The sequence below is a fragment of the Cucurbita pepo genome, chromosome 7 (assembly GCF_057944985.1).
Source record: "Cucurbita pepo subsp. pepo isolate OVF chromosome 7, ASM5794498v1, whole genome shotgun sequence".
NCBI classification, from domain to species: Eukaryota; Viridiplantae; Streptophyta; class Magnoliopsida; order Cucurbitales; family Cucurbitaceae; genus Cucurbita; species Cucurbita pepo.
This window is the reverse complement of record NC_141804.1, coordinates 11,384,462-11,411,245: the sequence shown is the minus strand read 5'-3', so window position 1 is coordinate 11,411,245 and position 26,784 is coordinate 11,384,462. Positions and strand designations below refer to the sequence as shown.

Below are 26,784 nucleotides of genomic sequence, written 5' to 3'. Positions count from 1 at the left end.
ATAGAGATTTCGAGAGCTTTTGAGCTTAATGGTCACCACACGGTTTCTTCCCTTTTTGATTAAAAGGGTTAATAAAGTCAGTGTAAGCTTGAGAGAATTCATTATGAGATTCATCACCTTTGGTTTCTTTTAGTGTTTGGAAAGAAAAAGGAAGCAACTAAATGGAGTAGGAGATGTGAAAACAACATTCTCCATCACATGTAATGGGAAAGAGAGAATAAAAATCGAAACTTTTCGGTACCCATTTGACATATCTTCATAATTGTATGATATTATTAACTTTAGATATAAACATTCACATGGTTGTTTTTTATTCGGTCTGAAAATGTCTCAAAATGTATCATGACTAATACAAGCTCGAGGTTAGAGATGTCCACTGAAGGCACAGAAGTCTTCTTTATCCCGTCCCCACCTCCTTTCATGCCTTTTGCCCCGCAAGATTTCTATCAAAGCCAGAATTCCCCGCAAGGAATTCACGGGGATCGAGTTCCCTGCAAGAACTTGTCTTCATCTTTTTTATAATATATACTTTCTAAAAATTCGAACTTCAATATTATGACACGCAAATATATATATGTGATAACAGAGTAAAGATGGAGTATATGAATGAGCCGATACCACATCCAAATGAGAGCTATCCTGAGGATATCATATCTAAGAAAAACTTAAAAAATATTGAAAGTTACTACCTATACGAAGAGGGTGCACTTTTCTTCTTAGTGGCTTAATCATAGGAACTTCAAAATTAAGCGTGTTTTGCTTGAAGTAATTCAATGTTGGATGACCTCTTGAGAATAAGACTCGTGTTGGTTTGTGGAGATAGTGTAGGAAAACGTCGGGGTTCTCCGGTGCTGAATCTGAATGCTAAATGTGAGTAGAGATTCAAACTTCTAAGATGACGTTATGAATTAACTAAAAAAAATAAATATATAATTAAAATATGGGTAAAGTGAAATAGGCATGATGGGGATGGCAGTGAAACCTCATTTGAAAAGATGAGTTTTACCTGAAAAAAGTGAAAAAAGCATAAAAACTTCACATTTTCATATCATTTTTCTGCCAAATCTCAGAGGTTGTTATCTTTGTAATTTCTTGTCCTCTTTATATTCTTTCCCCTTTTTTGTTTAAACACTACCCAAAAATGGTTTATCAAATTTTTGTACTTGTCTTATTTGCATCGATTCGATATAAAGCTTAGAGCGTATGCTTCGTTCTATCTTTTGATATTCAACTCCGATCTTTGTCATATACCTCTGGGTCCTTCTACTTTCTTTATCGGTTCGATCATGTCTTTTACCTTATGGGTAAAATACCGAATCTTGTAAGTTTTTGTTCCGTACTTTTCTTGAAATGCTTCTAACAGTGAAAATTATCCCCACAAACTAGTACGGGTTCTTTTAACATGACTTGTCCTCCCTCATATGCTTTCCACGAAAATTCTTAAGAGATCGCACAATATAGAATTGTTCTAAGCCAAACATACTTAACTTTAAAGTTTTTATGATTGAGTCAACGAAAACAAACCAAACATATACAAAGTTATAGACTTGAGCTTTTAAGATTACATATGTCCAAAATTTTGTAAACTTCCTAAGTGGGTGAGTGAAACACTCTTGCGAGAGGGATTTTGCGAGATCCCACATCGATTGGAGAAGGAAACAAAACATTTCTTATAGGGATATGGAAACATCTCCTTAGTAGACGCGTTTTAAAACGGAAGTCAAAATGAACAATATGTGCTAGTGGTGGAGTAAGATTGTTACAAATGATATCAGAGTCAAACACTGAGCGGTGTGCCAATGAGGATGCTCGGCTCCCAAGGGGTAAACTCTCCCTAGCATACACGTTTCAAAACTATGATAACAGGCCAAAACGGACAATATCTCGTTGCATATTCGAGGTTCTTTTGATGTGGACGAAATACGTTGATGACAAATGGATGGTCAAGATTTGTTGGTGGGTTTTGTCCGTTTGACCCAAAGATTTGACAATTGGCTGCACACATTAAAAAGAAACACTAGTTGCAGCTGTGAAGTAGTTGTCACAGCTATGGGGGAATTTTGATAGGGGAATTCTTAATTGTTATTATTATTATTATTATTTGTTGGGTTCAAAAACAAAATTATTCCATTGGGAAATTCTCAATGTTAAGTTGTGATTGATGTAACCACACAATGAACACAATGAGAAAAAAATGGATGGGTTTTGTGCCAAAATGAGTGAAGGTGGAGTTACATTAGCTACCTAGAGGATCATATGTTTCTATCAAAGTGGTTTAAACTAATTTTCAAACAACCCTACTTCACCATAATTCTAACATAATGTTATTGTCTTCTACTTAGGTCGAGATACGATGTTTGATTGATAACATAATGTTTTGTATTTATACAGCTCAAACCCACCTTATAATCGTCAGCCTCATAGTTTTGTTAAAACGCGTTTGCTAGGGAGAGGTTTCTACTCTCTTCTAAGCAATGTTTTGTTCCCATCTCCAACCGATGTGGGATCTCACAATCCAATCCTTTGGGGCCCAACATCCTCGTTGGCACACTGCTCGATGTCTGCCACTGATACCATTTGTAATAGCTCAAGCCCACCACTAGTAGATATTGTCTGTTTTGCCCCGTTTCGTATCGTCGTCAGCTTCACGGTTCTTAGAACGTGCATGTTAGAGAGAAGCTTCTAGACCCTTATAAGGAATGCTTCATTCCCCTCTCCAACCAATGTACGATCTCTCACATCAGCCAGCATAAAATTGTTTCAAGCTAATCACTCTTAATCATAAATTTTTTTCTAATGATTGAGCCATTGAACAAGAAGATACGCTCTGTTGGTATAGACAGTAATCAATCTCAGTTCCTCCTTTGCACGAATTTGGATTTTTTTTAATTAAAATATTTGGAAAGGTGACAATTATTATAATTATAATATATCTTATTTTTTTTTTTAAAAAAAAGGATAAAAGAATAATAATAATAAGGGGAAGATGGGGTTACATCATTAATTTCCCAATCAAAATTGGGAAAATAAAGGAGTGGGGTCCTTCCCCTTCCCTCCATAGCTAAGAATGCTATTTTGACCTAATTTTAGTAGTAAGGGGATAACGCATGCTCTTTGGGAGTTAAATCAAGCTTTTAGTGCCTTTATCTACTCATCAACATATAATTTCAAACTTGATTTGGTTCCTACAATCCAATAGCTTTCTAACAATCCCGATTGTTATTACTTCTGCAGGAGCTACGACGTCATTCCTTGCGGCAACCACTAGAATATTACAGAACGATCTAAAGAGGGTCATAGCTTATTCAACTTGCAGTCAATTAGGCTATATGATCTTTGCTTGCGGCATCTCTAACTATTCGGTTAGCGTCTTTCACTTAATGAATCACGCGTTTTTCAAAGCATTACTATTCCTGAGTGCAGGTTCGGTGATTCATGCCATGTCGGATGAGCAAGATATGCGGAAGATGGGGAGGGGGGGGGGGGGGGGGGCTTGCCTCCTCGTGTGGGATCCTATATTGATTAGAGAGGGAACGAAACATTCCTTGTAAAAGTGTGAAAACCTCTTCTTAGTAGACGCGTTTTAAAATCGTAAGGCTGACAACGATACGTAACGGGCCAAAGCAGACAATATCTGCTAGAGATGGACTTAGGGTCTAGTATTGTGATCTTCTTTCTATTCTTTCTACGATTTCGTAACGTCACATGCTCAAGATTCAGGATAGAATTTGAAATTCAAATTCAGCATCTAATACCTCGATCATAAAAATTAAATTCTAATTAAATTTATAATTTTAAAAAAATTGAAAAAGGTAGGTGTAAGAAAGTGACAAATAGTAAGCATAAGGGAAGGGATCCCACTCCACAGTAATGAAAATTGGTCGGCAGCTGCCTTTATTGAATGGTTTTTATTTCCTAATCATGAGGTGGAAAAGAAAAATAAATAAATAATATTACATAAATAAATAAATAAATATATATATATGCCATTTTTTGGTAACAGCAAAATAAATGCCTTCATCATATCATTATCCAAGCTTCAAATTTGTTTTTTCTTTTGGATTTTTCCTCTTTAAATAAGGCATTCATTTAAAAAAAAAAAATTAAATTAAATATTTGAGTGTATATATATAAATCTGAGATATGCTCAAATTGGTGTTAATGTAATTTTATAATTTTGAGTAATAATTATATAATATTTTATTAGTCGAACACATAGATTATTTTTGACAACTATAAGACTTATGCTCGAATAAATGCTCAAAATAAGGAATACCCTTTATATATTTACATAATTTGTGACAAATTTGTAGCATATAATAACACTACTAAAAAAAATAATTGTCCTAGTTGAACCCTATAAATGTTTATATATACTTTAGTCACATGCCCTTGTTTTCTTTCTTACAAATTATGTACCTTTGTAATTTGTTTGTGCCTCCTCATTTTTAGGGTTTGTGTTTTCTCGAGTATTTCATGCATTTTTTGACCAAACAATTGGTGGGTCTCGACCCTTTAATCATCGTCTATTTCTAAATTTTCAGTTAAAAGAAAATTCGATATACTACCCTGTAAAGCTCGTAGATCTAGCTACGCATACCTGCTAAAAGACTTCTCTTTCGATTGAAATTTAAGAAGAAAACTGTTTGTGAATTTGTTCGAGCTGAATTTAAAGCATAAAGACGTAAGAAATAAGTTTAGGTGATATGTGATATTAATGTGTTGGCGTTAAAAATTTAAAGGCATAGGACCCATATAAGGTGAAGGGGCATGGGGTCCCAAGATGTCTTGGTATTATTAGGACAAGATTAGGGATAGATGCCTTTGTGTGGGTACCCCAATGTTGGGTCAACTACATAGCATATTTCCCCACCTAAACCACACAAACAAACCCTAAAAGTAGACACCCTTGTTCTCATGTGCTCTAATTTAAGAGCAACATTCCAAAACGACAACCTCCTTTGTGTCTCTCTCTCTTTTAAACACATCTTTTTTTGAGAAGGGAACCACAAGGTTGGAACCCATTTCAATCCTTTTACGTATTAGTGTCTCGAACAAAATTATATACCTGATATCGACTGTGTTTCGCTTCAGTTACTTCTAATTTGTTCGTTAGTTTAGTTCTTGAACTTCCCGAATGTTTACTCACTCCTATATTGCGTCTCAAACTCTGTACAAAAGAAATTATCCGCTTTGACTCGTTACGTATCGTCGTCAGTCTCACAGTTTTTAAAACGTGTCTATTAGGAAGAGGTTTTCACACCCTTGTAATGAATGTTTTGTTCTCCTCTCCCACCAATATGGGATCTCACAATCCACCCCTTTAGGGAGGAGCCTCAGAATGTTTTGTTCTCCTCTCCAACCAATAAGAGATCTCACAATCCACCCCTTTAGGGCCCACGTCCTCACTGGCGCACTTAACTAGTGTCTAGCTATGATATCATTTGTAATAGTCTAAGCCCAGGGAGGGGCCCTAGAATGTTTTGTTCTCCTCTCCAACCAATAGAATCTCACAATCCACCCCTTTAGGGGCCCACGTCCTCACTGGCGCACTTGACCAGTGTCTAGCTATGATACCATTTGTAATAGTCTAAGCCCACTATTAACAGATATTGTCCGTTTTGCCCTATTATGTATCATCATCGGCCTCACGGGTTTTAAAACGAATCTACTATAGAGAGGTTTCTACACCCGAATGTTTCGTTCTCTTTTCCAACCAATGTGAGATCTCACATAAGAGATTTATCAAAAGAATTTTTTTTTATATTACGAAAGCTAAACGTATATATTATTTAAAAAAATATATTCACTAGGGTCTTTATTGACATTCTCTTGAAGCTAGGCCATTTCACTATTTTCGTTCTGACTTTCGAAGCGTAGGCTGCTTGCACACATACTTTTGAATCCGCTCGAAAGAATGTTACATAAAAAAGCTCGAATTTAGAAAATTATAAATACTTTTAATAATTAAAAGAAAAATTCATATTTTTGTCCTTATCTAACCCAAATGAATATACTAGATTTTAATTTTCTTTAATTAAATAAATATAAAAATATAAAATATTAACATTTAAATTCATTAAAGTCAAATGAAATCAAATAATTAAAAACCCCATTATAATTTTTATTTTTATTTTTATAATATCCCTTTTTTTATGGTCCAAAAAATGGTCATATAATATTATAATTAATTAAAAACAGCATGAAAAAAATCTTAATTAGGTATATAAATCAAAATTCACAACTCATGCTGTTCTGTCATCTCCCAATCATTCCTTAAAGAACACCTCAAAAATTAAAAATTAAAAAATTAAAAAAAAAAAATCCATTAAAATTTTAAACCCAAAATATCCATAAAAATAGAAATAATTAAAAATATTTTTTATAATTAAATATAAAGGAAATTTAATAAATTTATTATTTTAAGATAAGGACAATTTGATCATTTATTACATATTTATGGAATAAAAAATTTTGAATTGTTTTTTTCTCTTGGGAAATTGAAATAATTAATTGCATTTATTCCCCAACAAAGTACCATATTACAAAATGGGGCACGTTTTTTAATTCGAATGTCCTACATTTACCAAAAAAAAAAAAAAAAAAAAAAAAAAAAAAAAAAAAAAAAAAATTATTTAACTCATTTTTATAATTAGAGATAAATATTTGTAAATATTAAATAAATAGCCTTTGATATTAATTATTTTGCATATTTGACCATAGTTGGTTCCACATATTTATTGTGGGATGGACAAAAAAATTAATTAGTAATTTAAAATTAAATTAAAATTTTGTGGTTAAGAGTAGAGTAATAATATAAGGGATTTAATATTATAATTTTGTTGTTTTATTTGCCACCATTTAAAATCCCATTTTCATTGTTTTTATTTGCATTTTAATTTAATATTATTTATTAATCTAATTGCAATACCTCAAACCTATGGCTAATAGATATTGTCCGATTTGGCTCAAAATCACTATTAAACAGATATTGTTCAATTTGGCCTGTTACGTGTCATTGTCAGCCTCACGATTTTAAAACATGATATTGTCCGATTTGACTTGTTACGTATCGCCGTTAGACTCACGATTTTAAAACATGTCTGCTATCACTAACAGATATTTTTCGATTTGACTCAAAACTACTGTTAACAAATATTGTTCGATTTGGTCCGTTACGTGTCATTGTTAGCCTCACGGTTTTAAAACATGATGTTGTCCGATTTGACTTGTTACGTATCATCGTCAGCCTCATGATTTTAAAACATGTTTGCTATCGCTACCAGATATTGTCCGATTTGGCTCAGAACTACTGTTAAAAGATATTGTTTGATTTGGCTGGTTACATGTCACTATCAGCCTCACGATTTTAAAACACGATATTGTTCGATTTGACCTATTATGTATCGTCGACAGCCTCACGATTTGAAAACATGTCTGCTATCACTAGCAGATATTGTCCGATTTTGCTCAAAACCACTGTTAAAAGATATGGTTCGATTTCGGCTGTTACATGTCACTATCAGCCTTACGATTTTAAAACACGATATTGTTTGATTTGACCTATTACGTATCGTCGTCAACCTCACGATTTTAAAACATGTCTGCTATCGCAAGCGAATATTGTTCGATTTGGCCTATTATGTATCGTCGTCAGCCTCATAGTTTTAAAACGCATCTGCTAGAGAGAGGTTTCCTCACTCTTATAAAGAATGTTTCGTTTCTCTCTCTAACTGATATGCGATCTCACGGTCCACCTTTCTTCAGGGCATAGTGTCCTCACTAGCTCACTAACCAGCGTCTGGCTCTGTACCATTTGTAACAACACACTGCTAGTAGACATTACGTTTTGTCGCCAGTCTCATGATTTTAAAACGCGTATGCTAGAGAAATCTTTATACTCCGTTCCCTCTCCACGATCTTACACGAACAATAAAATTAAAAATCCACTAGATAATAATAATAATAATTTAGTTTAGAAAATTTGTAGAATTTTGCAATAAGAAGATTTATAGAGCCTTTTATCTCTAAATCGTTGACCCTTAGAATTGGAATGGCGGCCCCTACGGCGGTGGCCAAGCGGTTGTTTCTCTCTCATACTTTCTCTCTCCTAATTTCGCTGTCTTTGGAGTATTTAAAACCCAACACCCACAAAGCTAGAAAGGCATTATAAACACAGGAAGTCCCAAAACCCAAAATCCTCGCAACATCAAGATGGTGGGTGGCGTTTTGGAGTGGATTAAAGTTTCGATTTTGGGCTGTTTTTTGGTGGTGGTGGCGCTGAGAGCGGCGGTGGTGCTGTGGTGGCGGCCGAGGAGAATCGAAGACCATTTTTTCCGGCAAGGAATTAGAGGACCTCCTTATCGTTTCTTCATCGGAAATGTTAAGGAACTTGTCGGAATGATGATTAAAGCTTCTTCTGATCATTCTTTTCCTAATTTTTCTCATAACATTCTTCCTCGTGTTCTTCCGTTTTATCATCACTGGAAGAAGATTTATGGTACTGTTTTTCTCTCTCTCTCTCTCTCTCTCTAGAATTTGCCACTTTTTTGGTGGATGTTTGGTTTTTTTTTGTTGAAATTTTGGCTTCCATTTGTTTGTTTTGGCTCTTTTCAAGCTTCCCTCTCGTTTTCTCTTTAAAAGTTGTCTTCTTTTTCATTGAAAAACACTGTCCTAAAGCACTTTTACCACCTAAATTTTGTTTCATACCTGACCGAATTTGATTTTGTGTCTAATAGGTTCGAAATTTTTGGTGTGGTTCGGGCCGACGGTGAGATTAGCGGTGTCTGATCCGGACCTTATTCGAGAAATCTTCACATCAAAATCAGAATTCTGTGAGAAAAATGAACCTCACCCACTGGTTAAACAGCTAGAAGGTGATGGCCTCCTCAGTCTCAAAGGCCAAAAATGGGCTCTTCATCGCAAGATCATCTCTCCTTCTTTCCACATGGACAATCTCAAAGTACCTATCTTATTCTATTTCTCTCTCCCTCTCTATCATTTTTCTCAAATGGGGTCATAAGAAAATTCAATTTTCTCAAATGGGCAGTAAAAAAAATCGAATTTTCTTAAATGGGTCGTGAAGAAATTCAATTTTCTCATATGGGGTCGGTAAAAAATTGAATTTTCTCAAATGGGGTCGTGCAAAAATTGAATTTTTTTTCATATGGGGTCGTGAAAAAGTTCAATTTTCTCAAATGGGGTCGTAAAAAAATTGCATTTTTTCATATGGGGTCGTGAAAAAATTCAGTTTTCTCAAACGGGGTCGTAAAAAAATTCAGTTTTCTCAAACGGGGTTGTGAAAAAATTCAGTTTTCTCAAATGGGGTCGTGAAAAAATTGAATTTTTTCATATGGGGTCGTGAAAAAATTCAGTTTTCTCAAATGGGGTCGTAAAAAAATTCAGTTTTCTCAAACGGAGTCGTGAAAAAATTCAGTTTTCTCAAATGGGGTCGTGAAAAAATTGAATTTTCTCATATGGGGTCGTAAAAAAATTGAATTTTCTCGAGTGGGTCGTGAAAATTTGATTTTTCTCAAATGGGTATCGAAAAAAAATGTCTTTTTTTTTCACATTTTTATGATTTTTTCTTCTCTTTTTTGGATTAGTTGTTGATTCCAGTGATGGCAAAAAGTGTCGTGGATATGTTGGAGAAATGGTCAGCAATGTCAGCAGCTTCCGGTGAGGTGGAAATTGAAGTTTCCGAATGGTTCCAAACCCTAACCGAAGACGTCATCACTAGGACTGCCTTTGGCTCCAGCTATGAAGATGGAAAAGCCATTTTTCGCTTACAAGCTCAACAAATGGTCCTTGCTTCTCAAGCCTTTGAGAAAGTTTTCATCCCTGGCTACAGGTACCTGCTACTCGACGGTTCGATTCATTTATTAACAACGCTCGATAGTTTCGTTGATTAGTAATTTAACATGCACGATTCGGATGTATGTTAGATTCTTACCGACGAGAACGAACGTGAATTCGTGGAGACTGGACCGAGAAATAAGAAAATCGTTGTTGAAACTGATCGACCGACGTCGAGAGAGCTCGATCGAGAGCTCAAAGGATTTACTAGGGTTAATGATAAGGGCATCAAACACTTCTCCTTCATCAACTATCACTGTTAATGACATTGTTGAAGAGTGCAAGGGGTTCTTCTTTGCTGGCAAACAGACCACATCCAATTTGCTGACGTGGACAATGATCCTCATGGCCATGCACCCACAATGGCAGGTAAAGGCACGTGATGAGGTACTAAGGGAGTGTGGAGCACGTGACATACCCTCCAAAGATGATATTACAAAGCTTAAAACGGTACGTTTTGTTTACTCCCAATAATCAATCGGCCACCTTTTTCTTTCTTCGTTTTAGTCTTTGATTTTTTTTATTTGATTTGATTTGATTTGATTTTGATTTTAGGTTTCAATTATTAGATTTTTAGGTCATTTTTTGGGGTTAAAATGTCGATGTCATCAAGTTTTATGATGAATAATTTGGATAGCAATCCTTTTGTAGTAAAGAAAATTGCATTTAAGTAGTGATTTGATGGATTTAGTTAAGATTAAGATACTTAAAAAGTTAGGGCTGTCTCTAATTTGGACTTGGAGGGGCTAGATATGGGGAAAGGGCAAAATTGTCATTTACTTGATGGTAGATTGTGGACAAGGGTATTTTGGTAATTTGTGTTTTGTGACTTATTTTATGTTTGTGATCTAATCTGCAGTTGAGTATGATTGTCAATGAATCGTTACGGTTATATCCACCGACAGTGGCAACTATTCGACAAGCGAAAGCTGACGTGGAGCTTGGTGGTTACATGATTCCACGTGGCACTGAACTGTTGATTCCGATTTTAGCAGTTCACCATGATCAAAAGATATGGGGGAATGATGTGAACGAGTTCAATCCAGGACGATTTGCTGAAGGAGTGGCTAGGGCAGCCAATCATCGAGTTGGATTCATTCCATTTGGACTTGGAGCTCGAACCTGTATTGGCCAAAACTTGGCTATATTGCAAGCAAAATTGGCTCTTGCAATCATACTCCAAAGATTCTCCTTTCGATTGGGACCTTCTTATCAGCATGCACCAGCAGTACAAATGCTACTTTATCCACGATATGGCGCACCAATTATCTTCCAAAAATTATCTACTCCATCGATCCAGTAAGGTCAACGATCATGATCATACCACCTCAAATATCATCCCTTCCAAGTGAAATGTCCAAAGTACCCTCACACTACATAATTAGAACCAAACTTAGTGATTGTCTTCATCATCCAAAACTAACCTCATGCCTTTGTTTTTTTGTTCTTTCTTCCCTCCCCTTCCCTCTATTGGCATGTAAGTTTATGCTTTGAATTAGGGTTTTAGAGAGACTAAGAAGTTAGGTTCCCTCCTCTCTATTTCTCCCTCATTTGTATGTAATGTAAATTTCTTCACCAATTTCTTGTGTTTTGTTGTGTCTTCTTAGTTCATTTGATTCAAACTTAAAATTGTATATTCCTTTTGTATTCAAAGTTACCAAATTTTCCCATTGCCAATGCAAACTTGTGGGGTTGTTGCTTAGTTTCATGGTCAAGAATTGATATCAACTTAAGAGGGATTGATGCATGTCCTTCCATTTCATGATATCCACAAAAGGAACCCAAGCTCTCATTTCAATGTCAAAGTTACTTTGTGCTTGGAGTTCCTTACCAAACTTTTACAATCTCCAATGATAATATTATATAAACCACTTTGGTCTCTTGTGGTTTTGTACTTTTTGTCACCAAATCAAGAGGCATCACTTTATTTCTCACTTGTTTCAATATGAAAAGAATGTAAAAACTTTTTCTTTTAGAAGCAAACAAAAGACACCACATGCCAACTTATTCAAAATAGTTTAAAAAAAAGTTATTGTGTATTACTTTTTACGAGATAAGAAACTTATAGGTCTACATGGGTTGGGTTGGGTTGAGCTGATGACCCGAATGACTCGGATAGTGACTTGGATAGGATTCACAATACAACTCAATTCAACCCTCTGTTTTCGAGTTTGGTTAGGTTGGATCATCTGGTTGTTCATTTTCTTAATTATTTAAAAAAAATCATTTATCAACGATACATGTTACGTTAATAACTAAAATCTCATAAAACTAAAAAACCAAACATTCACAAGTTACAATGCATCACTAACTAACAGAAACATCAAATATTCTTATTTTTCATAATAATCTTCAACTGGGTAGGGTTGGATTGAGTTGGGTTATGAAACATATCTTTGGATTGATCAAGTTGACTCGACAAACAAAGTACCAACCCGTGAATTGAACTAAATTTTCAATTTTTCAAGAATTCAACTCGACCTAACTAAAAAAGAAAAAAAAATCTAACTTGGGATGGATTAAGTGGTCCAAATTGCTCGAATCATCAAGTCATATAAACACTCCTAAAGAAAATTAAGGAAAAGGAATGAATTTTCTCAGTGTGTCGTTCAAATCACTCATCTTACTTACATTTTAACTTAAAAAAGAGCAAATTCTTCGTTGGATTATATCAACTTGAGTATAGCTCAACTAACTAACGTTCACACATTTAAGTTAAGTCAGATCTTTAAAATCACTTTATCGGGGTTTTGGGGATTTTGAGATATAAAGTAGTAAGATAGAATATAAGAAAAGATTTGATAGAAACATTCTTTGCTTTTGAATATTAGCTTTTGGGATCTTCCATGCTATCTTGAAGACAAAACCTCTAATCTTTAGGGTTTGTTTGATACTCCCCAAATGAAGTGTGCTTACTAAAACTAAATTAATTAATTAATTAATTAAATCTTTTACTTAATTAAACCCTAATTTTTACTAAAATAATCAATAGCATGTGACTCTAATTATTTTCATTATACTAATTTTAATTTTTTTTAAATTAAAAAAACCAATATTATCACATGCAAGTAATTTGGATAATTTCCCTTTTCAATATACATTTTGTATTATTATTATTATTATTATTATTATTATTATTATTATTATTATTATAACCTTAGACTTATTTTAATTAATAAATCAATTATAAATTTAATTTAATTTAATTTAATTAATTAATACAACCTTCTCCCTTACTCATGGGTTTGTCTAAGTTGGCATGCTTCCACATTAATATCAAAGCCTTTGTCTCCTCCTCCTTCACTACAAGACAAAATCAACATTCTAATATTCCTTATTTTATTGCTTTTTTTTTTTTTTTTTTTTTACCATTTTTTAATAAAATAAATAAATAATAAATACTTTTTTTAATTTTTTAATTTTTTAATTTACACTTGAAACCAAAGGAAATGAGCTGGATGATGACAGCTCTATTTTACTTGGAAATTAATGCAAATCTCACTCATTTTATAAATAATTAAAAGTTTATGAGAACTGATTAAATTAATTTCCATTTATTTATTTATGAAATTTTTAGTAATGGGTTCAATGTCTCGAATTAAATACGTTTGAGCGAGAGAAATCTTATCTTTGCTAATGAATGAGAAAGGAGGACACGCGTCTTTATGACTATTTATATTCGTAGTTATTTGATGGGTCGGAATAGGTTCATCGAATTTATACTTAATTTCGTAATTTTGTACAATCAGAACACAACTACCTCATTTATAAGCTTCGATTTTAGTACAACTATGTTGATATCTCAATACTGATATCTGTTCTTAAACATCACGCTATCATATTTTCAATAGCACTAGTATTCGGCTAGCATGATCATATTTTAAGAGAATCGAAACAATGATCACCTTAGAACAATGCATAAAATTGTCATTATCTATAATGAATACAGTTGTACAAAATGACCCATTAATACATTTTCATAAAAGGACGTTCATATTTAAGACGTGTTCGACAATTATTTATCTATGGATCTAAATCCGCTCATTAAAACTATCACTTTCCACAAATAAGTCCTTAAAAGTAAGATATAGTTGTACCAAATTAGCCTTATTTCTTTCACAATAATACACTTGCATTTAAGACCATCAAAGTAAAGCATTTTTCACCAATAATTCACTTCATCTAAGACCAAAATTAAAACACCACTTTCTACAACAATCTAATGACCCCTTGTCTAGACATCGATGCAATCATTTTTCTCGTAATGAATCACTCGTACCAAAACACCACTCGAACTAGGATTGTATTACGATTCAGCTATACTAATGACTCATTTAACACCATTTCTTCACAAAACAACGTATCAGACCCATCAATTAGTACAATAATTACTACAACAAGACTAAACAAAGTCACTTAATCAACTTGAACGACATAAACTCTTGACAATAGATCAAAAATTTGAATATGAATAGAATAAACAAATCCATCAATTAAGATAATAATTTCTACCACGACTAAAGAGAGTCTTTTAATCAACTTGAATATAATTCAATTAACTAAGATATAAACGCTCGACAGATAGATCAAAGATTTGAACCAGAATAGAATAAAACGTCATACCACTGAGGTGAGGGGCTGTTTCGGGATGTTTCTCTCTCTCTTTCTAAGTGTGTGGGAGGCAAAAGCACATGGGAATAGCAATGATGAAGAGCAGGAAGCGAGACAAGAGGAGAGGATTTCGTGGAGCCACATAAATGCAGTGCTCATTTTAGCCAAAACTTGGGGCTCTGTTGGTGAACTGGATGACAATTCCACCTGCATTAGCCTACAAACAGCTAAGGCTAAGGCCTCTCTCAGCACCCAATTCCCTGTTTCTAAACAGAATCATCATCATCATCATCATCTTCTTCTACTTCTTCTTCCTCTTCTTCCCCAATAAACATGAAAAGATGTGATTAAACTATAACTCACCAAACTCCCATGTGCCAATCATTCATTATTCCTACTCCCTTTCACTCCTTTTCTTTTTCTTTTTCTTTTACACTTCGACCCGACTAAATGAAACGACAAGAACTCGGACCAAAAAACTCAGCGTTACAGTAAATGTATATCAACTAAAAATGCAACGACAAAAATTTGTCTCAAGGATCAAACAGATCAAGAAACTGAACGAGTATAAAGTTAATTCATACGTTTCATACAAATATCTAGTAAAAGAACTCATCTCAAGGATCAAACGGATGGAAGTACAAAATACTGTAAAGTTTTTTAAGTCGAAGGTACGATACCTTAACTAATTTACCTATACTTCGAATAAAGTTTGTATAGTGGAAAAACAAAACAAGAGTCCACTGAATGGGATTACCTGTACCATTAATGGAGCACTAAAAGGCTGTTTATGAAGGGGGAGGGCATAAGTAAGACTTTGTTATAGTGGCACAATAGGCTTGGTTGCAATAAAGACTGTTACAAACAATGCATTGATTAGACTACACCTGCTGGCCCAACAAAACTTAGTGGGGTTTTTACTATCTTGTTGGTTGGATGGTTAGGCATTGTGGTTCTTCATATTCAATTTCACATCCCTTAAATCTCACCTACTTCAAACATTAAATGTTTCATAAATCTTTTATACCATCATTTTTTTCCCCTAAAGTTCTAGAGTTTTGGATCCAGTCCCTAAACTTTATCTATTATCCATTTGGGTCATTTTACTAAGGATAAAGTTTCAATGGTTAGGACTAAAAGTAGCTTCAAATATCAAAAGCATAAATGTGAGATCCCACATCGGTTAGAGAGGAACGAAGCAGTCTTTATAAGGGTTTTCACACTCTCTCTAACAAACGCGTTTTAAAAACCTCAAGGGGAAGCCCGAAAGGACATAAGCCTAAAAAAGACAATATTTGCAAGCGGTGGGCTTGGGCTGTTGCAAATGGTGTCAGAGCCAATTACAAATGGTATCAGAGCCAGATATTAGGCGAAGAGACTAAGCTCCAAAGGGGATGGACACGAGGTAGTGTGCCAGTAAGGACGCTGGGCCCTGAAGGGGGTGGATTGGGGGGGGGGGGGGGGGGGGGGGGGGGGTCCCACATTGATTGGAGAAGGGAATGGTGCTAGCGAGGACGTTGGGCCCCGAAGAGGGGTGGATTGTGAGATCTCACATCAGTTGGAGAGAGAACGAAACATTCTTTATAAGGATTTGGAATCTTCTCCCTAACAGATGCGTTTTAAAAATCTTGAGGAAAAACCCAAAAAAGACAAACTCAAAGAGAACAAAATCTGCTGGCAGTAAATATAGAAATGAATCAAAATTTTAAATGTTCGAAGACAAACCTATTTGAACATGTTTTTTGAGCTCACGACATCAAACAAACTAACATGAAAACTTCAGAAGATGTCTTGAGTTCAAACAATCAACCAGATGGGAAAGTCACCTAGGAATTACCAGGAACACACTGTTTTAGACCAATTCACTAGATGATAGCAAGAAAAACTGGAAGCTGCCCCATCAGTACCAATCAGTACCAAAAAAAACCCTGTTTGTTTTTTGTTTTCATGCAGGCAAATTTTCAAACAGAGAGCAGAATAATTGAGAAACAAGGTTTGCATTCTTGTACTATACCTTACAAAAAAGCAAACAGCTACTACAATGCTCATCCTAAAAGAATACTCAAGATTCTGAATTTTCGGGGTCGAGAAATAATGCCAAATTGAACCACAAGTAAAGATGAAGAACAGAAAAAAAAAAAAATAATAATAATAATAATAAATAAAAAATAAAAAACAGGAGGAAAAATCATTGTGATAGATGCCATCTGTGCAAAAGAACAACAAATGAATGTGATTTGTACTTGCAACTCAATTATGAACAGCGGTACTCCTAATTCCTCAAAAGCAGGCATGATCAGCACAGGAAGAGTAATTAAGAAAGTAAAAGCTAATAATGAGATGAGGCTTGTTTGGATTCAAATGTTCAAACCAGGCATGATAGTTATAGAGCAAAGCTCACATCTTATGAGGGGAAATCCACCCACAGCTTTGAGACAAGTTCTACACTCGCTTTAACGCCGAGATCGAACGATACATCTCTAGCTTGATATTTCTGCAGAATGCACATAAGAACACCATCACGCCTTCTCAAGTAACCTTCCTTTTACTCTAAGGGCAAAAACATATACATGCAATGCATGAGGAATAAACAGAAACCATTACTTTTATGTTACCTGGATCTTGTATTCTATGTCGGGTTGTCTGGTCATAATTGAATCCTGCACTATACAAATTTACCACGGTGAAAAACTCACCCCCCCCCCCCCCCCCCCGCTCCCCAAAATCCGGAGTTGCTGACTTTTAAGTCAACATTCTCATCAAAGAGAAACAGATGCGCTATGATAGTAATATGATCATATTTGAAAGCCAAAATTGATAGCTAGATACACAATATTTTGTGTACACATAACAGTGAACATGGATGTGTAGATATCTCTCAAAAACCTACCAAAAAATTGTCAGCTTCTTTCTCCTTCTTTAGCAGATGTTTGTCTGAATCATTATGTATATATATAAACTGATGTAGAGGTATAATCCAGTGAAAAACATGACGTTCAATACCTAACCACCAGGGTCGTTAAAAGATAAAAGACGAGCATTTCACAAGCTTACCTTATCTATCAGGTAGCTCGGTCCGCTTAGAGACAAAAACAAATGCATTGACTTAGAATACTGTACACGACGCTCTTATCTAAACTATTGACAGTTCGTAATGTCATGAGGGTCAGTGAAACAATATTATCTGCAGATCCTAGAAACAATGTTCTAGGCTGCTGCTTTCTCTCTTTCTATCTCTTTTTTTCTTTTTTGAAGATTTTTTCATGAGGATCTCCTGGAGACAGAGACATGTAGCAAGAATCAACGGATTTACGTATAATAGATGAAACTAGTAAAAGTAGTTCATTGCCTCGTTTCGTGTCAACAATTAACAAATGTAACAAAATCATGTTGATAGCAAAAGAGTGCATTTATATATAAGTGTTAAGGTTTCAAGTACAACCTTTCAAACTTCAACCATTGAGAAACGAGACCGATCAGCCCCCGACGTGAAGAAGAGTCTAATCCTCCACAGGCAGAAGGATGTCGGGCTCAAGCATGTCCTCGATTGCATTGATGCAATAACCCATATAAACTGAAATCAATGCATCTTCACAAGAAATGTAAATAAAACTTTCATGTTGTATATGCAAAGAGAATGGAGAATCTTATTTACACAATTAGAACTGTGGCGAACACTGGAACAAATGCATCGATTATGTTCCCAAGTGAAATATCGCAGAGTTCCAAGTGGTACAATGATGATGATAAAGCTATCGCAGGATAGACTCTGCAAAAGGTCATATGAAAAAGGTGAAGAAAAGATTCGATCCAAAAACTATCCAAAGCAACTCGAAAACTTTGTAACAATACCGTTTTTCTTTAACCGACTTGTGCATATAACAAAATAAACATCCGTAATAGTATGAACACATGGACAACGAGAAGAACACAACACTTTCATGAGCTAATATAAATTCAACTTCAATAAAGCTGTTTGTACACTACAAAATTAGACCACAAGCTGTTGTAAAATAATAAAAGAAGAACATCTCATACTGCTTTTTACAATTAGAGGGACAATCACATGAATCATCATTGAATTCTACAGATAAGAATTTTAAAACTTGAAGAGAAGTGCATTTTACTTTTCATCTACTTGAAATACTTGTGGAAACTAAGTTTTTTATTTCCATCAAATGCTCGTCGTTTGATATATGGAGGGATAGACGTAGATCGGTAAGCAATAATTCTTTTTCCCAACTTAAAGGACCCGAAGCATATAATGCCTCCATAGTGCATCGATAGGCATGTAACTCTAACCTATGGATTTCAGCTTCCAATGGCTCGTCTCTGGGCAGAAGAAAATTGTCAGTTCTGTATCCCAAATGACAAAAAGATTCGGCATCACCCGTAGAACCATCTGTGTCTTCATTGTGGCCAATAGAAACTCGACAACGTAACCCACGGTGATCGCTGTTAGAGACACTGCAACTACCAACAGAGCATGTAGCTCTATCAGCATCATTTAGTTCAAAGTTTTCTGCAAAAGAATGGTAAGCTACGCCCATTTGTTTCTTCCTATCACAATTCATTTCAGAAATGATGGTTCTATCCAAAGCATCTCCAATGTTTCCCCCCAGCATACCTCTTTGGATAACTAGTGATTTTCCATGCTCGTGCAACGTGGATGGATTTCGAGCAACAACTTTATGATACCTTTGCTTCTTCTTCAACGTTCTACATTTCAAGCCAGCTCTACCCATTGTTTCAGCTTGAGAACACTCATAGTTTGATCCCCTTCTCCAAGTGTCTAAGTTGGGAACATTTTGGAATTTCTGAATTTGGGAGCTCAGACCATAAAATCTAGAACTTGCATTCGCATCTTCTTTGCTATCATCGCCACGATTGCCAGACCTCTGTGTGCACAAGTAACATTGGAAAAAATATGAGACGACATAGCATGAAGGAGAGGGAAAAGTATTGCTTTTAATCGCTATTTTGGGCCCTCAGTCAAAAAGAAAAGAACATTAAGCACACATGCTTCAATTTTGAATAAATTTAAAATTCAACTAAACATTGTTCTCAAATCGTAAAAAGAGAAGATACACCACACTAAATATTGAAGGACTTTAACTAAAACAAAACTTAAGAACTAGCTAACAGCTCAAGCCTACCAATAGCAGATATTATCCTCTTTGGGCTTTCCCTTTCAGGCTTCCCCTCGAGGTTTTTAAAACGCGTCTACTAGAGAGAGCTTTCCACACCCTTATAAGGAATGCTTCATTCCCTCTCCAATTGAAGTGGGATCTCACAATCCACCCCCCCTTGGGGGCCAACGTCCTCGCTGGCACACTGCCCGGTGTATGGCTTTGAGACACGTTTAAAACCTTGAAGGGAAGCCCAAAAGGGAAAGCTGAAAGAGGACAATATCTGCAAGGGGTGGGCTTGGGCGGTTACACAGTGAAGTGAAACCAAGACAATATACAATAACTTCTAGCACGTCTGCAATTTTAAACTTCTTTAAAAACATTTGACAGTTTAACAACAAAAACAGCTATAATTGAAAAGTGATCAACAAAATGCTACCTACCTTGTGCATCAAAACCCATTTGTCATCTTGCCATGATCTTCTTGCCCGAATGTCGAATTTGCAGACCTTGAATTCACTAGAAGAACCAAGTAACCTAACCAAATAGTTGTTCTTCCCCAAAACCTCAGAAATCGTAGCCATTTTCCAAGAACGATCATTGAATACCTCCACAACATCGCCAGGGATCCAATTCTCTAAAACTTCCAGAGAAGGCGGACAAGGCCTGATAGCCTTACGAGATACCCTCTCGACAACAGTTTGATTACTCCCACCCTCGAATTTATCATATCTAACAGTATAATAGTGACCACTGCCAGACATAATCTCAGCCGAACGCCACGAGCCTGAAGGCACCTCCTTCTTGCTTAGCACTTCCACTTTGCTTCCTTTCCTGAATCTCATGTTTGCTGATGCGTGAACTGATTTCCTGAGCAAACTATCTGTTCATTTCAAGGAGAAACAGCAAAAAAGCTTGAGAATTACAACACAAAATTCTACCTCAATGAAACTAAAATAAGAAAATGTGCAATGAAATTACTCAAACTGATCCAAAGGACATATAAACAGATTTCCAGAAGTTCTTCTGTTCGTATATAATCGAATAGTGCTCGAAATTAGAGAGAACAACACAAACGAGAGTATTTCATATGTAATCAAACGATTAAACAAAAACAAGAACATAAAAAGGCAATTGAAATCTTGAAACGTTTGAATAAATATAATTCACTTTAAGAGACGATTAGACAATCGTCTCTCGAATCTGGATTGCTGAACAAGAATACAACAATAAGATAGAAAGCATTTGGAATTTTGTTCATCAACTAAACAGACAATCAAGCAAAACTATAAGAATCAGTAGAATCGGAACAGAACGACTTGGAATTCGCATTGAAGCGATAATAGATTGGTAAGAAAATGCTGAAACGGAAACGAAAATAAAACCTCAAAATCTCAAAACGAGACGATGAAAACGAAAGCCGACATTCAAATAGAGAATGGAACTAAAAGTAACATAGTTTAAGTTTTTAATTTGAAAATGTCTCTACTGCAACAAAAACCAATGAATACCAAATAATTTCTCGACGTTTCTTCTGTTTTTCCAAGCAACCAAACAGCAGGTGAGAAAATCGAAATTGACCCAAGAAGAAGCAAAAAGTAGAGTTCGATGAACCAAGAAACAAAAAGTGAATGATCAAAAAAAAAAAAAAAAAAAAAAAAACATGAAGGATCATTGCAATTTTGATCTGGGTTGTAAACAAAGAAACGGATTGAACCCAGAAAATGATGAACAATCGAAGAGATTTCACTGACCTTGGGATTTGAGAGAATTTTGATATCACAAAAATTCTTCACTGCCTCTGTAATTTGCCTCTGCCTTTCTTATTTTTTGTTTATATTTGATTTTTTAAGTGTGAGGATTGCAATTTTCCGTAGGATTCTACAAAAACCCATTAAATCCCTTTTTTCAAAAAAATTATCAACAAATCTTCCGAGATAAAAATAAATAAATTATTAATCTTTTTACGGTTTCCCAAGATCCCAAGAATAGCTTGTAACACTATTCATAATTTTCAATATATATATATATATATATATATATAATTTAAAACATAATTATTATTATTAATAATAATTTTTAAAATAAAATAAAATAAAATAACAAGTAAGCAATTTCTAAATATAAACTTAAATAGAGTTAAGTTTGACCAAACTTTAAGAGGAGACTAAAAAGGTCAAAGCAGCCTTAATTTGAAAATTGGCAACTAAGCAAATGAAAAAAAAAATGAATTATTTGATTAAAAATAGAATTTTAAATATTAAATACCAAAATAATTAATTTATTGGGATTCTTACTAAAACTAGCAGTAAATTTACCCCTCCCCCCAGTAAAAAAAATTATTCTTAATTATAATTAAAATAAAATTAATAATTACTATTTTTTAGATTTTTTTATTAAAAAAATTAATTAATTACTTGGGGAAAAGGGGTGTCCCCTTAAAAATAGGCATAAGTGTGAACATGGCTCTAACCACTTTCATCCATAATTAAAATATAAAAATTAATTTTTAAATAATTTTTTTTGTGTATTTGCAAGAAATTATTTATTAAATAATTTTAAAAAGAAACAAATTGAAGAGTCAAATATTAATTTATTAAAAAATGAAAATGTCAAATATTAAATAAAAACTTTGAAAGGACGACGATTTCATAACATAGTGGCTGATAAGAATTTATGTCATATTAATCATTGCTTTTACGCGTTGATTTCTAATATTTTCAAGCAAAGAATCAGTCTAGATAAATTAAATATTTTTTTATAAAAATTCCTCCTATAATCTTTGATAAAGTATGAACGTGTCAATATATTTTAACGAACTATATAATAAAATAAAATCATTAAGCTATTTAATATTGGGTTATTTAGGAAATGTGTATATGGTCAATCCTTAGAACCAATATAATCTAATTCCACTTGGAATTAATTTAAATTAATAGTTAGTTTATTGTTACACAAAACCTAACTAAGTAGTTGATAGAAAAGGAATAAAGCTAAGATTAAAAATAATTATAGCAAAATGAAGCTTGAAGCAATGATCTTTGGGATATATATATATATTTGGACTATAATATAACCGAAATATTTATCGTACAAGAAAGCATCTTCATCTTAGAAGTTAATACATCACGTTTTTGCCAGCTCCTTTTAAACGTCCCTTTAATTAGAAATTTGGTTTTAATGGTTTCGAGAGCCTTCGAATTTAATCTATATGATTTGATAAAATTTTGTAAACCGTCTCTATAGTTTGATAAAATCTTCATAAATCCCCTTGTTTATGACAGTTTTATCGAACTACACGAGCGAAATTTCTAAGTTTTGAAACTATAGGAGCTAAGTTCTAACGAAAAAAGGTTGAATTGCAAATTTGGTCGTTGTGATTTCAACGTCATAATCCCGTTATCAAATCATAGAGACCATTTTACATGTTTTTCTACCTAAAAACAACTTGTCTTCTTCCATTCCATCACATGATTCAAGCTTGTCAGATTAACTTTCCACCCACCAAACTAAAAAGAAGAACAAGCAATGGAAGTGTGAATGCTCTGCCAACATATACTTTAATCATGAAAGAATGAACAATCTCAAAGAGTTCACAATCACAAGTAACCTTATATGCAAATAACTGAGGTGTGGATGGCAGTTTAAGCAATGAAATGACCTTTCTTCAGCTGAAAGAGACACCTTTCGATCGTTCATTCGTATTTTCGTCGATTTCTGATGGAATTTACACCTGCAATTGCATTACATGGGATAGATTGAGTCAAACTGGTCGTCCCCTATCGACGTTTGCAGTATAATTAAAGCAACTTATTGCATTTGTTTTGAAACATTCAAGTTTTCCAGCAAAGACGTGAAAGAATGGACTTAAAACAAGCTCTACATGTTCATATTTAAAGCAGGCAGGTCACTTAACATGTTCTTACAACTAAAACTGTCTAATGCTTAATATCTCAGTAAGGACACAAATACAAGTTTTAACCCATAACGTCTAGTCAAATCTCTTACTGCATTGCCAAGTGTATATGATGGTTAAAAGCATAAACGGTTGAGGATTGTCGGGAAGGAGTCCCACATTGGCTAACTAAGGGGATGATAATGGGTTTATAAGTAATGAATACATCTCCATTGGCATGAAGCCTTTTGGAGAAACCAAAAGCAAAACTATGAAAGCTTATGATCAAAGTGGACAATATAGTACCATTATGGAGGTTGTGATTCCTAATATGGTATCAGAGTCATGCCCTTAACTTAGTAATGTCAATAGAATGCTCAAGTGTCGAACGAAGAAATTACTAGTCTCGAAAGTGTAGTAAAAAGTGACTCAAGTATCGAATAAAGGGTATACTTTGTTCATGGGCTCCAGAGAAAGGAATCGAGCCTCGATTAAGGGAAGGCTGTTCGAAGGCTACATAGGTCTCAGGAGAGGCTCTATGGTGTACTTTGTTCGAGGGGAGAATTGTTGAGAATTGTTGGGAGGGAGTCCCACGTTGGCTAATTAAGGGGATGATCATAGGTTTATAAAGAATGAATACATCTCTATTGGTAAGAGACCTTTTCGGAAAAGCAAAAGCAAAACCATGAGAGCATATGCTCAAAGTGGATAATATCATACCAGTCTAGAGGTCGTGATTCCTAACATTTAAAACTACGATGAAATACAACTAGAGCTAGATCATCCATTAGATTACGATAATCAAGTGAAAAATCTCACCAAGAACTAATACAATGCAAAGGTAAATCACTTCACTTACTATATGAGAAACTTACAAGGTCAATCATACTTCATATCCTTTTCCTAGGCAGTTTAGGCAATGCTGCACCCTGCAATATCAAATGATCCAGTAAAACAAGAACATCACCACCAGAAAACATAAATCAACGGAATCAAACTCGAGAGGGAAGCCGAGAATTTTCCTAAGAAGGAGCAAAATTTTGGTTGCTTTCTACTATATAATCTTCAAATTTTGAAACTGCCCAAATTAGAGAGAACTCTAGAATCTTAACCTTTTAATATATATATAGACAACAAACTCTGTCTCAAACAAACAAAAACCCAAAAATCAATTTTAGGGTTCCGCATTTTCGAGATTCTGGATAGGATTTGACATGAACATACAATCTAGCGAGTAAATCATAAAGAACGGAATGCCATTAACCTAATCCTGCGGAAATTCTAACAAGCAGCAGCAGGCGAGATCAAAGGGGGTGAAAAGTATAACCTATTTCCTTCACAAGTCGGGCACACGCAGGGGTTCATGGCAATAGGATCGGACAATGGCGACCACTGAATGACTGCATTTCCGCGGCATAATTTGCAAATATAGAATCCTTTTCCTCTACAAGCCCTACAGGGCAAAGCGATTTTTCTCTGCCGAAAAATTGAAAATCCGAATAGAATAGTATCAAAGAAATGCTTCAGAATTAACGAGCCTTCTTCCATTCCCGATATACAAGTTTAATTTTAAAGAAAGATGTGTATTCGTAGTGAAAAATGAATTACCTGTTTGGCTTCGGCGGTGTGGCGGAGCGTTTGGATAGTGAGAAAGGAACCGAACCTAAGAGTGAAAATTCCGCCGAAGATTACGGCGGCGCCGGTGAAGATTGTTCGCAATTGCCTTGGTACCATTCTCTGGTGAACTAGGAAGGTGAGAGAGTCTCCGAAACCAGATAAAATAGACGAGACAAAAAGAGGGTTCTTTTTACTCTCCATTTATATGTTGCCTTTTTGACAACCAAATTTTTTTAATTTTTTTTTTTTATAATTTATAAATATTATTGAATTTTTTTGGAAATTAGAAAAATTTATGATTTTTTAAATAGAGTATTAATGATTTTTTTTTTATTTTTTATTTAATATAATTCATCTTTTTTTTAGGTTCAAAGGTATTTTTGGAAAAGTTGAAGCACAATGGTCAAAATTCTTCCAATTCAACGGTATCTGACTTTGATACCATTTGTAATAGATCGAGGTCACCGCTAGTGTCTTTGTGGAAGCACAATGCAACGGTGTTTTGACTTCGATACCATTTGTAATAGTCGAGGGCACCACTAGTTGATATTGTCCACTTTAACCAATTATGTATCATCGTTAACCTCACGATTTTAAAACGGATTGTTAGAAAGAAGTGTTTCCACAGCTAGCATATATTGTCTACTTTAGCTCGTTACATTTCATTGTCAGTCTTACACAATTTTAAAACTTTTCACCTTAATAAAAAATGTTTTGTTCTCCTCTACAACGAATGTGGGATCTCACAACACCAGCGGAGAACTATGGTAGACAACTTCCCTTGTCTCCTCCCATGTTCTCTTCTTAATGCCCAAATTCAGAACCCAAACCATCTCACTCGAAACATCAATAGCCAAATAAACAGAATTTTCTATCATCCAACGAACCCAATCCCTTGACTTTGTCTTTCATCCTCCGTTCATCCTATACAAATAGTTAATTAAGTGAGGCCCCGTTCTTTCTATTCTAATTCAAAAAAGAAAACAGGGGCCGTTTGAAGGAAGGCCTATGCTAAAGTCGAAAAGATAGTTAAGGTGGTTACTCAGGTCAGCTAGTTAAGGAAAGAAAGCTCAATCGCTTAGCCGTTAATTAATAAGTAGGTAGTAGATAGTGAGGCGTCGGTACGGAGTTGCGTCAGCTGTAGATATAGACTAGGCTAAGGGACAGACTGAATCTCTTCTTCTATTCTCTTTCTTGACTGAGCTGCAGAAATGGAATTTATCCCATTGGTACGCTTAACTCGGTTGGTGCCACGTATGACACGTATACTCACTCGTGCCACGTATGACACGTATACTCACTCGTGCCACGTATGACACGTATACTCACTCGTGCCACGTATGACACGTATACTCACTCGTGCCACGTATGACACGTATACTCACTCGTGCCACGTATGACACGTATACTCACTCGTGCCACGTATGACACGTATACTCACTCGTGCCACGTATGACACGTATACTCACTCGTGCCACGTATGACACGTATACTCACTCGTGCCACGTATGACACGTATACTCACTCGTGCCACGTATGACACGTATACTCACTCGTGCCACGTATGACACGTATACTCACTCGTGCCACGTATGACACGTATACTCACTCGTGCCACGTATGACACGTATACTCACTCGTGCCACGTATGACACGTATACTCACTCGTGCCACGTA

At 34.9% G+C, this 26,784-nt stretch overlaps 3 protein-coding genes across 18 annotated transcripts; 1 reads left to right on the top strand and 2 right to left on the bottom strand.

The window, feature by feature from the left end:
* Positions 1–8,049: 8,049 nt before the first annotated feature.
* LOC111798235 (cytochrome P450 734A1) lies at positions 8,050–11,557 on the top strand. The gene is made up of 5 exons (XM_023681262.2): positions 8,050–8,500; positions 8,739–8,962; positions 9,606–9,850; positions 9,945–10,305; positions 10,715–11,557. The coding sequence occupies exons 1-5, from the start codon at positions 8,215–8,217 to the stop codon at positions 11,156–11,158; spliced, it is 1,560 nt and encodes a 519-aa protein (XP_023537030.2). The 5' UTR covers positions 8,050–8,214; the 3' UTR covers positions 11,159–11,557.
* A 2,766-nt stretch (positions 11,558–14,323) lies between these two features.
* On the bottom strand, positions 14,324–21,507 carry LOC111799186 (uncharacterized). Of its 13 annotated transcripts, none has more exons than XR_015421743.1 (6): positions 21,350–21,507; positions 20,039–20,478; positions 18,769–19,364; positions 17,071–18,235; positions 16,868–16,960; positions 14,324–14,782 (listed from the first exon to the last, which is right to left on the bottom strand). XR_015421743.1 is itself a non-coding variant. In XM_087125651.1 (5 exons), the coding sequence occupies exons 2-5, from the start codon at positions 20,438–20,440 to the stop codon at positions 18,219–18,221; spliced, it is 861 nt and encodes a 286-aa protein (XP_086981777.1). In that variant the 5' UTR covers positions 20,441–20,478; positions 21,350–21,507; the 3' UTR covers positions 16,629–18,218. The 13 variants fall into 13 exon arrangements, 5 of the variants coding, with proteins under 5 accessions (XP_086981777.1, XP_086981776.1, XP_023538381.2 ...); XR_015421744.1 differs by having other exon boundaries at positions 17,082–18,235; XR_015421741.1 differs by lacking the exon at positions 14,324–14,782 and having other exon boundaries at positions 16,629–16,960; positions 17,071–17,126; positions 17,909–18,235.
* Positions 21,508–22,949: 1,442 nt separating this feature from the next.
* Positions 22,950–25,280, bottom strand: LOC111798926 (plastid transcriptionally active protein). Of its 4 annotated transcripts, none has more exons than XR_015421615.1 (5): positions 25,099–25,280; positions 24,818–24,966; positions 24,350–24,419; positions 23,206–23,328; positions 22,950–23,104 (listed from the first exon to the last, which is right to left on the bottom strand). XR_015421615.1 is itself a non-coding variant. In XM_087125277.1 (4 exons), exons 1-3 carry the CDS (start codon positions 25,222–25,224, stop codon positions 24,374–24,376), a joined length of 321 nt encoding a protein of 106 aa, XP_086981403.1. In that variant the 5' UTR covers positions 25,225–25,280; the 3' UTR covers positions 23,127–23,328; positions 24,350–24,373. The 4 variants fall into 4 exon arrangements, 2 of the variants coding, with proteins under 2 accessions (XP_086981403.1, XP_086981402.1); XR_002815740.2 differs by having other exon boundaries at positions 24,366–24,419; XM_087125277.1 differs by lacking the exon at positions 22,950–23,104 and having other exon boundaries at positions 23,127–23,328.
* Positions 25,281–26,784: the final 1,504 nt, after the last annotated feature.

Coding starts and splice junctions, on each gene's coding strand:
- LOC111798235 (XM_023681262.2), top strand. CDS start 8,215: ATGGTGGGTGGCGTTTTGGAGTGGATTAAAGTTTCGATTTTGGGCTGT. Junction 8,963..9,605: donor TCCACATGGACAATCTCAAA/GTACCTATCTTA, acceptor TTTTTGGATTAG/TTGTTGATTCCAGTGATGGC. Junction 10,306..10,714: donor ATATTACAAAGCTTAAAACG/GTACGTTTTGTT, acceptor TCTAATCTGCAG/TTGAGTATGATTGTCAATGA.
- LOC111799186 (XM_023682613.2), bottom strand. CDS start 20,440: ATGAGATTCAGGAAAGGAAGCAAAGTGGAAGTGCTAAGCAAGAAGGAG. Junction 19,365..20,038: donor AATGGGTTTTGATGCACAAG/GTAGGTAGCATT, acceptor TTGTGCACACAG/AGGTCTGGCAATCGTGGCGA.
- LOC111798926 (XM_087125277.1), bottom strand. CDS start 25,224: ATGGTACCAAGGCAATTGCGAACAATCTTCACCGGCGCCGCCGTAATC. Junction 24,967..25,098: donor ACACCGCCGAAGCCAAACAG/GTAATTCATTTT, acceptor ATTTTTCGGCAG/AGAAAAATCGCTTTGCCCTG. Junction 24,420..24,817: donor CCGACTTGTGAAGGAAATAG/GTTATACTTTTC, acceptor TTGATATTGCAG/GGTGCAGCATTGCCTAAACT.